Source organism: Schistocerca cancellata, chromosome 6 (genome assembly GCF_023864275.1).
Source record: "Schistocerca cancellata isolate TAMUIC-IGC-003103 chromosome 6, iqSchCanc2.1, whole genome shotgun sequence".
Lineage (NCBI taxonomy): Eukaryota > Metazoa > Arthropoda > Insecta > Orthoptera > Acrididae > Schistocerca > Schistocerca cancellata.
The window spans coordinates 249,259,612-249,273,176 of NC_064631.1; the positions used below are offsets into that span (position 1 = coordinate 249,259,612).

Here is a 13,565-nt window from a genome sequence, read left to right on the forward strand (position 1 = left end):
ATATAGTCTTATGGAGTACAAGAAATGCTCTTTGCCGTGTTCTTTCATTAAAGCAGACAAAAAGGTCATCTGACACAAAATAAAAAAGTCAAATTACACAGCAATAAGAGCAATGTTCTGCTAAAATGTTTTACACTGCCACAAATACAATGTCTGCAACAAAAGCAAATGGGTAAAGTGGAACTCAGAGGACACTGCCAACGCATCAACTTCAAGAGTTCCATCGCATACCATTGAGTTCCATCGCATACCATTCTCTGCACAAGCGAAAAATACCTTTGCTGCGTAGGGCAATACTTCAAAATTTAAATACAAACCACGCACTCTCGAAGATATCCTGTGTTTACTGAAGTTAAATAAAATACTCTTAATATCTAAGAGAGACTAGCTGTTTTGAAATTTTGTGAAATGAATGTAGATGTTCGCGTATGTTGCAATTTGTCAGAGGACATATTAGTTGGTTCACATTCCAGCATTCAAGTTTGCATGATCACTAAGTTGTGCAAACAGGAGAAACAACCAGTTTAGTATGACTTCAACATAATTATGATTAGCATTTTGCTACAGAGTATCATTACAGCAGTTCAGAAACTGGTAATAAATGATGTAGCTGTCACATGTAATACAGTTGGGAAAAATGTAAAAGTTTGGAAAGAATTGTGCATCAATACAGATAAAACATTTCATAAATCCAGGAGACAAAACCAGAAATGCACGGGTTTTGTTTAATGTACCCCTTCTCAAAGTTACTGAGGAAAAATTTCATTATGCTACCTAAAGGGTCCAAAATAACTAAGGCAGCTATATCAGAACTATTTAAACATACAAAAGTGACTCAACAATAACACACCACATTAGCGAAGTTCACTTACACTCAAGGACATTGAAACCAATTTTATTGAACAAATTAATTATGTCTTTGACGTCTTGAACTCTATATTTCCAAAAGATGAATGTTCATGTGAATTTTGAATGAATCTCACAATTCAGGACAATACTCTAAAGAAATTCCTAGACATCTGTTAAAATCTCCATTTTATCTTTTTGAAAGCTTGAAAAGGATGAAGGTCAGCTATTTCCAGATCAGATCGAGATTGCCTGGAATTTTTTTCTGGGGTATGCCATTTGAAGTAAGGAACGCCACATGTCTCCTTATAGTGATGGGTAATGCAAGTGATGTTTCTTTCTCTGAAAACAAGCCAGTTACTGAAGAATCAAATGCAGAATCTTCTCAGTGAGATACTGATTCAAATTCTGCACCCCTAAGCTACATTACCATTATGCTCTGTGTTTGTTGCTGAATTGCCAGTTTGAAAGATCCCAGAAAAGAATCACCAATTTGAAAGATCCCAGAAATTGTGAATGTTGAAGTAAATGTATTAACAGATGTGATAACAGTGTGCGATGACTCAGTAATCTCTGATGTTCTTACAGATGCGGTGAAATACATCGCAGAGTATATTGCATTTAAGTGCCAAAAGATTGGTAAATCATAAAGTTTTCCAGCAGCAAAAATTGAAGCCGTTGAAGAAAAATTTGCCACTTGTCATGGAAATGCATTATGCAAAAAAAATGTGGAGTCTGTGTGCTCTATTTTGAAAGAAAAGTTTTCTGGTTTATTACACAGCTATTGTTCTTTATGTAAGAACAAGAAAATTTATAAGGATTAGGCATATGGATCAAGAAGCAAAGTTGGAAGCCATGAAGAAATGTGCCACAAGGAGGAAGTGGCTATGGATTGTTTTTTTTTTTTTTTTTTGTATGGTAAACAGGAACAGAAATCTGGAACAGGCTGCATTAAAATCTTCTTCTTTATTAAATGAGTGAGTTATTTTTCACCTTAATTATCGACTATTTTGTCCTAACGTGTAATACATCTGTCATGCCATTTGATTTAATTTCTCCAACTGTGTACTGAACCAAATTAAAAGCAAAATGAACAAATAACATGTCACTGCGTCCGTGATGTAGTGCATTTGCAGTACAATCCCACTGCTGTGCTATGTTATGTAGCCTCACCCCAACGTCACACGGCTCCAGCCAACAGCAAGCATTTTAGCCAGAATGACACCCCACCCCCTCCTCCTCCTCCTCCAGAATTCCCAATATTTTATGATGTCAAAATGCTTGGATCATCCTGGCACCATAACAACATTCATACCAATGAATGATACTCTCAAATGAAAACCAGAAAACAAGTTCTCATAGAGGAGAGCACAAATATTGTGCAGATTTGTTACTTTATTTGCATGTGGAAAACTGTGCTGAGGGACAACATATTTTCCCCGTGAAATGGAGTCCCTGTGCAGACACAAATGTAGAAGCTCCTAGTATCACTCACACTTTGGACAAGTGCAAGGTGCTCGGAGAATATACAACTTTGACAATAGTTACATTGTTTACTCAAGCAAATGAAATGTCAATCTATCATTCTTTGGATATATTTGTAAGGAGCAGTTTCATGTTGGATGTTCTGATTTAACAGAATTTGATGTTACCCAGTGGAAGTTGTATATGTTGATGGACAATATAAGGTGTACATAAAGTCCGGGAACACTTTCAATTATTTACTGCACATGAACTAATCATTGTACAGATGCCATACATACTGCATTCTGAAGACAAACTCTGAAAGTTTTTTTTACAAACCGTGAGTGACCCAGCAGATGTCAATACGGTAACTGAATTCTTGCCATACCCGTCCCAGCACGGCATCGTCAATTGTGGCAGTAGTTTCCTGTACTCTCTCCCAGAGCTCTGCTACATCACGTGGTAGAGGCAGTACATACACCAGATCTTTAATGTGTCCCCTCAGAAAAAAAGTCACATGGGGGTGAGATCTAGTGATATGGGAGGCCATTTCATGGAACAGCTGTCCCCTTCTGTAGCACGGCTGACCCATCAATGCAGCAGCTTCCGGCTTAGGTACCCATGAACTTCATGATGAAAATCAGGTTGAGCCCCATCCTGCTGAAAGAAGAACGGAGAGTCCGATTGCAGCCACTGCTGCTACATGCCCAAGAAGGAATATCCAGTGACAGTGCTCTCAGCAAAGAAGAATGGCCTGTACAGTTTTTGACATGACAAGGCACATAAAACATTTACCTTTGGGGAATCACGCTCAAATTCAGCGTATTCATGTGGATGCTTTGTACCCAAGATTTGACAATTATGCCTATTCACTTTCCCATTAGTGCGAAAAGTGGTTTCGTCGTTAAAATCCCCATCCTCATACAATTTTTGCAACTGTGAACAAAACTCAAAATGCTTGTCTTTGTCATCGTCACTGAGCTTCTGCACTAGCTCAAATTTGGTTTCATAGGCAGCTTCTGTTACAGGACTTTCCACACTGTCACTGGAGCCATTTAGAGTTCGCAGGATGCACGACGCACCGATTTCTTTGGACTCCTTATGAATGTCTCTTGTACGCGCTCCAAATTCACTTCACTCACACTGGACGTCCGCTTCTCTTTCCTGGGACAAGCAACCCGTCATAACAAATTTGTTGTACCAGTGGTAAATGGCCTTCCTTGTTGGTAGCTTCTTACCGTACTTGGTTCTAAACATCCATTGAACAGCTGTAGCAAACTTTTTTTGGTCAAAATCCAATACTCAGAAAGCCCACTCCGCACCAGAGCTCGCCATGTTTGCGACTAGCACTGGCTATCGCCACATTACCAAACTACGCTGTGGCAGTATACATGAAGAAAAAAAAAAAAAAAACTTTCAGGGTTTCTCTTCAAAATGACATCTGTATATCTGTACAATGTTTGGTTCTTGTGCAATAAATAACTGAAAAGTGTTCCTGGACTTTATGTACACCATGTATGTGGATTCTGTATACGAAAGGTGTTCAGATACAACAACAATAGAAATTCCTGAATGGAATAACTCACTCTCTCTCTCTCTCTCTCTCTCTCTCTCTCTCTCTCTCTCTTTCTCTATCTGTTGTGTATGTGTGCACACACACACAAAAACCACACAGACACGCAAATGCACATGCCTAGCCACAGGCATATATGTCTGTGTGGTTGTCTGTGTGAATAGTTTGTACTACCATTAGAGAGCAAAAACTCTAAACCTATTACAAATGGCTTTCTGCTACTTGTTTCTATGCACTACAAATCAGCCAGCTAAAGATGTTCATACATTATTCAAGAAAAATAGCTGCAGCGATATTACATTTTCTTAGAGCAATAATCAAGCAAGGGGAAGACAAAGTCTTTCATTTTCACATCCAAGGCCACAGTTGAGTAACTAAAGAGTAAAGGAGAACTATATTAAATCTTCATCGAATAAATCACATCCAACCAAAACAAGAGACTACTGGGAAGGTAGCAGGGATACAATACAGAGGGCAAAAGGCTATTTACAACTTATGCAGAAACTAGACGACAGTTATACGAGTTGACGGCACGAAAGGGAAACAATAGTCGAGAAGAGAGAGAGAGAGAGAGAGAGAGAGAGAGAGAGAGAGAGAGAGAGAAGTATGTAGCCTATCGCCGTTGTTATTAAATCTGCACACTGAGCAGGCAGTACAGGAAACCGAAGAAAAATTTGAAGTAGGAAATAAAGTTCACGGAGAAGAAATAAAAACTTTGAGGTTTGTCGATGACATTGTATTTCTGTTACAGACAGCAAAGCACTTGGAAGAGCAGCTGAATGGAATGGACAGTTTCTTGACAGTATGATATAAGATGAATATCAACAAAAGCAGAACAAGGATAATGGGATGTTCCAGAATTAAATCAGGGGATTCTGATGGAATCAGATTATCAAATGACACACAAAGTAGTAGATGAGTTTATGTAGAGTGGAAATAGTAAGAAAAGTATTTCTCAAAAGGATGAATTTGTTAACATCAAATAGAAATTTACATGTTAGAACATACCTTCTGAAGGTATTTCTATAAACCATAGCCTTGTATACGAGTGAAACATGGATAATAAGTTCACACAAGAAGAGGTTAGAAGCTCTTAAAATGTGGTGCTACAGAAGAATGTTGAAAATTAGATGAGTGATTGAATAACAGCTATATCTAACTAGGGAATAAAGAAATGTATAGCATAATTTCACTAAAGCAAGAGATAAGTCGATAGGACACATCCTAAGGCATCAAGGAATTATCAGTTTGCTAATGAAAGAAAATGGAAGGACGAGTGCAGGAGGGGAGAGGGGTAAAAACTGTCGTGGGAGACCAGGGCTTGAAAACAGAAAGCAGGCTAAAATGCATGTAGGTTGCAGTAGCTATGCAGAGATGAAAATTCTTGCAAAGTAGAGCATAGCATGAAGAGCTCCAGTAAACCAGTCTTTGGACCGAAGAACACAATCACAACAAAGGTCTAAGCGCGTGGCAGGGAATTGCTCATCATTGCAGGTAGCCAGAATGGGAGAATTTTTAGAGTGGAAGAGATGGCAGCTATAAAATTGGAAGTACTCTTGATGGTTAGTGGGCTCAACAAGGACAAATGTTTTTATGGAGCTGGATGTCAAAGCCCAGGAAGGTGGCATGGTGGCCGAGGATGATGAGGTGAAGCAGCTGTGAGAGAAGACACCGAGGCTGTGGAGAAATGAGGATGAGAGGGTCTTGGCCCTGGCTATAAGTCATGAAGATATCACTATGAAAGTGTCCTCGTTTCTCCATAGCCTCAGCACCTTCTTCACTGTCAAGAGAGACCTTATTGCACCACCAGATTCCTGCTTACGATTATCCAAATAATTTTCAGGTGGAAGTGAGACAACATGCTGAACACACTGCTTCCGATTATAGGCCACCTCAGGGAATCTTTCACGCTTTACAGGAAGACACTCAGTTTGGTTGAAATAAGTTGACCAGTTTTGTTTTCTGGTTGTTTATAGTGGAAACAATCTTTAATACAGCAGTCGTCCATGATCTTAAACAAACAAGAACCTTGATGAGTAATATGGAAGGAGTGGTCGCAGGGCAAAACGCTCTTCCTCCTCCTTGCAGCACCGGTGGCCAACATCCGTTTTCTGCATGTCTGTGAAAGCGAAACTGACAAATGGTCATAGGACTTGCAATTTCTTCTGGTGTTGTGAGACTCATTCTCAAACCCCGTGATGGGCCAGGATTACTCTCTTCACTCATTTCAATATAAGAAAAGAAAACAGAAGAGGAACACACAATGCAAAGTAAAGCAAAGTGCAGCTACTGCACAAATGCTTGCTGAGATTGGCAGCAACGTAAACGAGGCACTTCAGACCAGACCTCTACTGGTACACAGCCATAGTTTGACACTTCTACCACCTAAAACTGCCAGATTAAAGTGTCTGCATTGTACTAACTTTAACTTGCTGACAAACACACATATTTCTTTGTTGTAAGTAGCTAGGACTCACAGCCGAGTCCTGCATTGCCATACAAGGTCTCTCTCTTACAGAGGCCATTCAACTAACCACAGTTAACATGGTACCACAGCAAAACTTACGAGAGCACTGATATGTTGTTGCATTTGGGCACAGGTTTGTTCTTATGCACATGTTATATGGTAGATCAAAAAAAAAAGTACACACACTTAGATGAAAATAAGCTTATGTAGTGTTAAAAGTATTACAATGACTCAAAGTGAAACAATTACAAGTGTTCAAACAGCAAACCACCTACCTCCACACACTTCTGAGCATTATAGCACAAATTCAAGGTCACATATTCCAGAGTAGTTGGAGGAATTGCTTGACAAACTGTATGAATTTCATGGCACAGTTCTGCTAGTCTGCATGGGTTCCTGCTGTACATTATGTTCTTGAAGGTGCCTCAAAAGTAAAAATTGTGGCATCAATTTGGGAGAACGTGGGGTACTTTATGGGACTCCTCCAACCAGTCTAACACATGATGCATTATTATACAGATAGGTATACAATATCATTATGGAAGTGGCATGGAAGAAAAAAAGGTTCATCACAAAAAAAGCACAAATGGATGTTAAAATTAATAGGCCCAGTCTTCCAGGTAACTCCTGCCAGTAATTGTACCTTCGAGAAAGAAAGGTCCAATCAATTTCCTTGAGGATAACCTGCATTAGACATTAAGTCTTGGAGCAATGGCTGCTCACGTGACAAACATGTGGATGTCACAAGTACATACGATTATGCCTGTCTACTGTACCATTTAATTTAGACTGTACCTCATCAGCCCACACCACTTTGGAAACAAAATTAGCATCATATTCAATTTGTGCAAGAAACCATCCACTACACCGATTTCTGCTGTCTTTGTTGTCCTCACTCAACACATAACAACTGTGGAATTTTAACTTTCCACTTTACTCTGCGCAAAATACAACTTAACATTTTCTCTACTCATGCGTGTTTCATGTGCAAACTACTGTGCTGATTTTTGTGGTGAGCATGTGAATGCACCCAACACCTGAGCTGAAGGCTCTCCACCTGTTGCTTTGTGTGGCTAGCCTGATATTCCTTTACGCATATCCGTAATTTTTCTTGCAGTTTCAAAGTCATCGTAAGACTGAGCAACGCTTACACATGTTGGTGGTTCAGTTCCATATTCTGCCTCCAATGTCATTGCATTTCACTGATGTTCTCATAACTTCTAATACCAATTGAGAATGTTTTTTCACTACTTGAATGTCATTTGTGTTTGCACCATGACTTCACTTCGTACACTGACATTGGCGCATCACAGCACTACCGCCATCTTTGCTCAACCACTGTACTACACATTCAACCCACATCCACAGTGATTTCAATGTATACAGTTTGTATAGGCAGCTTTAAAGTGTGTACACCTTTATTTAGATCTACTCTATACTTCAAAACTGGGCTTCGTCAGATGTTGTGCAATACTACTAATCATGAATCGGTAACTTTTTGAGATTTATACACACATCAAAAAAAGTTTTGCATCACCCTGGTTCCCAGAACTCCTGAAGATGGATGATGTTGACTGTGGATATTGTATCACAGACACAGTCCCTTTGACTGTCCAGAAATGTCACTAAACCAGCTCAAAGATGCCAACAAACAGCCATGCATGAGCAGAGCCTGTTAGACAGAGGGATCTGACAGCCGATCAGTTCCAGTCATTCCACCAGGAAGGAGGTACATGGCTCGTGTTGTCTGTAGTTCAACCATGCCTAGACGGTCAATACTGCAGTTCGATTGTGTCTGCATTGTTAGTCTGTGTCAGGAAGGGCTCTCAACAAGGGAAGTGTCCAGGCATCAAAGCGATGTTGTTCGAACATGGAGGAGATACAGAGAGACAGGAACTATTAATGACATGCCTCGCTCAGGCCGCCCACGGGCTACTACTGCTACGGATTATGCTCAGAAGATCCCTGACAGCAATGCCACCATGTTGAATAATGTTTTTCGTGCAGTCACAGGACGTCATGTTATGACTCAAACTGTGCACAATAGGCTGCATGATGCGCAGCTTCACTCCCGATGTCCATGGCGAGATCCATCTTTGCAGCCATGACACCATCCAGTGCGGTGCAGATAGGCCCAACAACATGCCGAACGGACTGCTCAGGACTGGCATCACGTTCTCTTCAGCGTTGATTGTAGCATATGTCTTCAACCAGATGATCAACGGAGATGTACTTGAAGGCAACCCGGTCAGGCTGAAAGCCTTAGACACACTGTCCAGTGAGTACAGCAAGGTGGAGGTTCCATGATGTTTTGGGGTGGCATTATGTGGGGCCAATGTACGTCGCTGATGGTCGTGGAAGACGCCGTTAACAGCTGTACGAAATATGAATGCCATCCTCCGACCTATAGTGCAACCATATCAGCAGCATGTTAGTGAGGCACTCATGTTCATGGATGACAATTCGTGCCCCCCATCGTGCACATCTTGTGAATGACTTCCTTCAAGATAATGACACTGGTCAACTAGAGTGGCCAGCATGTTCTCCAGACATGAACCCTATCAAACATGCCTGGGATAAATTGAAAAGAGCTGTTTACGGATGACGTGACCCACCAACCACTCTGAGGGATCTACGCCGAATCGCTGTTGAGGAGTAAGACAATCTGGGCTAACAGTGCCTTGATGAACTTGTGGATAGTATGCCACGACAAACACAGGCATGCATCAATGCAAGAGGATGTGCTACTGGATATTAGAGGTACTGGTGTGTACAGCAATCTGGACCACCTCCTCTGAAAGTCTCGCTGTATGGTGGTACAACATGCAATGTGTGGTTTTCTTGAGCACTAAAAAGGGCAAAAATTATGTTTACGTTGATCTCTATTCCAGTTTTTTGTACTGGTTCTAAAACTCTCGGAACCGAGGTGATGCAAAACTTTTTTTGAGGTGTGTATGGAAAAAAAAAGTTATTTCACACAATATTCAATAAAATAGTTTGTCTAGATAAAATACACTCTGAAACAATGTTTATTAAGTAAATTTCCATTTTGAGGAAAATTTCCCCACCTGTATTCACATTTAGCACAAATACGAGTTTTTCAAGCCACTAATAATTATGTACAAGGGGGTCTCAAAAGAAAGTTTATATCTGAAAAGCTCCCTGTGCATGTACAACAAATCAGAGCAGAGTGGGGGTACATTTATTGCTTGCTTGGCATTTAGGAATTCAGTCAATAGGGAGCACTTCTCAGGAGAGGAACGCGCATTCTACATGCAAGAATTTTACAAAACTGGTCATTCAGCAATTGTAGCATGCAGGAAATTTTGCAGTGATCATGGGTTGCATAATGTAAATAATGCTCAAAGTCTTCCCCAGGAATGGACCAAAAAGTTTGAGAAGACCAGTTCAACACTGACCTAGGTCATCAAGAATGGGTGAATCAGAAGAGCATAAATTTGTCTGTTCACATTACCTCTCCATTTGTAAGCATGCAAGGTCTTTAAATGTGAATACACCATCACTGCAAATAATTCTGCAAAAGGACCTTAAACTGCACTCTTACAAAATAAAGCTGGTGCAAGACTTAAAGTCTCAGGATGCCAGACATAGGCTGCAGTTTGTTAATGATGTGAATGAATGTGCTTCATTTATCACCATCTTGTTTTCTGACGAGTCTCATTTTCACCTGAACAGTAACATCAATAAGCAAAACTGCTGCTACTGTATTGCAACAAATTCTAAACAGAAGCACAACAAACCCCTTCATTTGCCAAAAGCTACTGTATGGACTGCGAGGTCTATTCAAGGGATAATAGGCCCATATTTTTTCGAGGGAGAGAGTGATCTTGCCGTTACAATGAATTTGGAATATTATGTGACAATGTTAATGACTTTTTGGAGCCTGAATTGGAAAACTTCCTGTTTATTACCAAAGAACACTGGTTCACTGAGAGAGACAAGCCACAGCACACATGTCTAACACTTGTATACTGCAAGTTTATGAAATTTCCCCAGGCAGGAGGAGGAGGAGATTAGTGTTTAAGGTCCCGACGAGAACGAGGTCATGAGAGACAGAGTGCAAGCTCGGGTGAGGGAAGGATGGGTAAGGAAATCGGTCGTGCCCTTGCAAAGGAACCATCCCGGCCAGAAGTGATTTAGGGAAATCACAGAAAACCTAAATCAGGATGGCCGGAGACGGGATTGAACCGTCGTCCTCACAAATGCAAGTCCAGTGTGCTAACCACTGCGCCACCTCGCTCGGTCTTTCCCCAGGCAAATTGACCTCCAAAGGGTGACACAACTGGCACCCATGCAGTCCAGATTGGAGCCCCATGGATTTTTTATATGGGATATGTGAAATCTAGAGTGTATGTCAATCATCCAACTTCTCTTGACAAGTGAAAGAAAGGATCCTTAGCAAAGCGGCAGCCATCCAATGCCTACATGCTGAGCCAAATAGCAAAATTTTGTTCGTCGTTTAAATGAGTGCTGTGCTCATGCTAGATTGAATTTAAATGACATAATTTTTAATAAGTAAATTCTTAAACTGTATATTTCAATAATAAATGAAGATCGCGTCGACAGACTTCAACGTCCACTTATTTTGAAATGTCAAATATAATTTTTTTTTAGGTACCCTGTACAAAGAAGTGCAAGTAAGCTTTTCATCATTTCTCATATTTTTGTGTATAATAGCTGTATCTCTTCCTTCAATTTTTTCAAGTTTACTTTAAACCAAATCAGATTGCTATAAAATGAAATTATATTAAAAATAGTTGGAAAATTTTAAATGTAGTACAGTATAACAGTTTACCTTTCTTGTCCATCTTTTCACAGCAGAATAGCCACTTGACTGCAACCTTGGATAAAAGAATGTGTTGAAAGCATATACTGGTTGATATTTATTCTTCTTTCCTCTTTCAATAAGCAAGTTCATATAAAAATTGATAACCTAGAACAGCAAAAAGGTTGTATTTCTACTCACAATTTCATTTCTACAATCTTCTAAATAAGTTTCTGCCTTCAAAAACTAGGTGTAGGTTACTGATTCTTACCTCATCATTAAGCCAATTTGTACCTGCAAGAGTACAAATATCATGCCTCGTTATTTTCAGACTGAAAGCTTCCACAAGAACTTCAGACTGTGGTTCAGGTCTTAGAGCGGAGGCTACTCTTCTCTGTGTGAAAAAGGTAATGAGTCAATACAAAATTATAGCCATCTTTAACATTGTACATAAGACTGCTTCTAAAAAATACCTCAATTTCCGGAGTCAGTTTAGGAAGGGCTGCTTCTTCTTCCTCTTCTTCAACAATGACCTCATCTTCTAAAATTGCTTCAGTTATTTTCATGTGATTACGAATTCGTTCTTCAAGAATATCAGCATATAACTGTTTATTTCTCTTTCGATATAATTCAGCTTTGATTCTCTCCTCCTCCGCCCTTCTTTCACGTTCTTTAGCAACATAGTCAAACAGCTCACTCCTGGAATGTAGAGTAATATTGTAACAAAAGTGTTGTATTCCAAGCAACAGTGTGAGTATTAAAGAGGCTATAATGATTTCTGTCTGAACTATACTAAGCAATGCCTCTTTAAATGTGTGCGTTTCCATTTTATATGAAAAATGCTCTTTCCTGTAATACACTGCATTACCTAACACGGAATCCTGTCCTGCAGCAAGGTAAGCAGGCAGGATGATAGGTCCTGAGCTAGAAAAACCACACAGTGTGCTGTGTGGATGGTCCCACTGAAGTACTTGTGTTTAAAGCAGCTTATTGTTCTCCCTACAATATCCTGCTTACCTCTCTACACATGCAGCATCCAGCACAAATGCACCATTATTTTAGGTAACACACTTATGGCTGATGTTCCATAAATGTTAACCAGTCTAGCTGAATTTCACAGATATATTTTTAAAAGCACATTTGTCGTGAGCTCCACCAAAAGCTCCAGTTACCTCTACAACTTCATGTAAAATGCATGGCACTACTGCCTTTGACTAATTTATATTATTACAAGTATGACAAACTTCTGAAACACACAAAATACTTACATAGCATCCTGTGTAATTTTTGTGACTAATTTAACCCTTTCACAGTCCTGGGCATACCTGTATGCCTGGCAAGCAGAATGCCCAGATGTCTATGGGCATCCATATACACCCCGCAGGTGGAATACCCAGACAGCTAAAGGCATTCATTTATGCCAGGCAGATAGGAAGGCAATGCCAGGCAGGTAGGAAGGCCTGAAGGGGAAGGCATTCATCTAACAGAAAGGGAGGGGGGGGGGGGGGGGGCACTAGTTTTAAATGTTGTTATCGGAAATTGCAACCACTGTGACCATACAGACTGATACTGATTTTATAAAGAGTATTATTGAACAGTGGTTTACGCCCATTGAAAGGTGTAATTAGTCTACATGGGCCATAGCCTGCAGCGGGCTTCAGTTGAGTCAGCCACCCATCATGCATGCCCACAATATGCTCACCCCTGTCAGGTGGCTGGGCAGGAAGGACACTCGGTCCTCGTAGCCCCGAAAGGGTTATGTCTCTTTCATATCATCTTATTGTGTCAAGGTCAAGGCAGAGAATGTGTGTGCATGGAGAAGGGGAGGGGAGGTGGGAGGGGGGAGGGGGAGGAGAGGGAGGGACAGGGGTGGGAGGGAAAGAGTGGGGGAGAGGGGGAGGGGAAGGAGAGGGAGGGACGGGGGAGGGAGGGACAGGGGAGAGAGGGGTAGGGAGGATGGGGAGAGAGGGGAGGGAGGGGAGAGGGGAGGGGAGAGGGGAGGGGAGAGGGGAGGGGAGAGGGGAGGGGAGAGGGGAGGGGGAGAGGGGGAGGAGAGGGGGAGAGGAGAGGGGGAGGAGAGGGGGAGAGGGAGAGAGAGAGAGAGAGAGAGAGAGAGAGAGAGAGAGAGAGAGAGAGAGAGAGAGAACTTACTCTGCAGATATCCAGTTGGTGCAGAATAGTTGACTTTTAAAGGGATTAAAAACCTTTCCATAGCTCTCCTTCTTCGACTGAGAAGTTTTCTCCTCTATGATTTCAAGGTCTTCGTTACCTGCAATGATGACATAACATAATTATTCTGGACACAAACTATAAAGCATAACACCTTCCTAGTTATCAGAGGAGTATCCACTAATTATAAACAAAAATATTAAACAAAATTTCCTGGCAGATTAAAACTGTGTGCCGGACCAAGAGTCAAACTCGGGACC

General features: G+C 40.9%; 1 protein-coding gene across 2 annotated transcripts in view; it reads right to left on the minus strand.

Annotated features, from left to right (window-relative positions):
- The window catches only part of LOC126088518 (sentrin-specific protease 1-like), a 195,952-nt gene that overhangs the window by 58,646 nt on the left and 123,741 nt on the right, over positions 1–13,565 (minus strand). For both annotated transcript variants that reach the window (XM_049906670.1, XM_049906669.1), the window contains 4 exons: positions 13,288–13,405; positions 11,610–11,835; positions 11,408–11,530; positions 11,167–11,304 (listed from right to left, as the gene is read on the minus strand). In XM_049906670.1, coding sequence (XP_049762627.1) covers positions 11,167–11,304; positions 11,408–11,530; positions 11,610–11,835; positions 13,288–13,405 — 605 coding nt within the window. The remainder of the gene's footprint in view (positions 1–11,166; positions 11,305–11,407; positions 11,531–11,609; positions 11,836–13,287; positions 13,406–13,565) is intronic.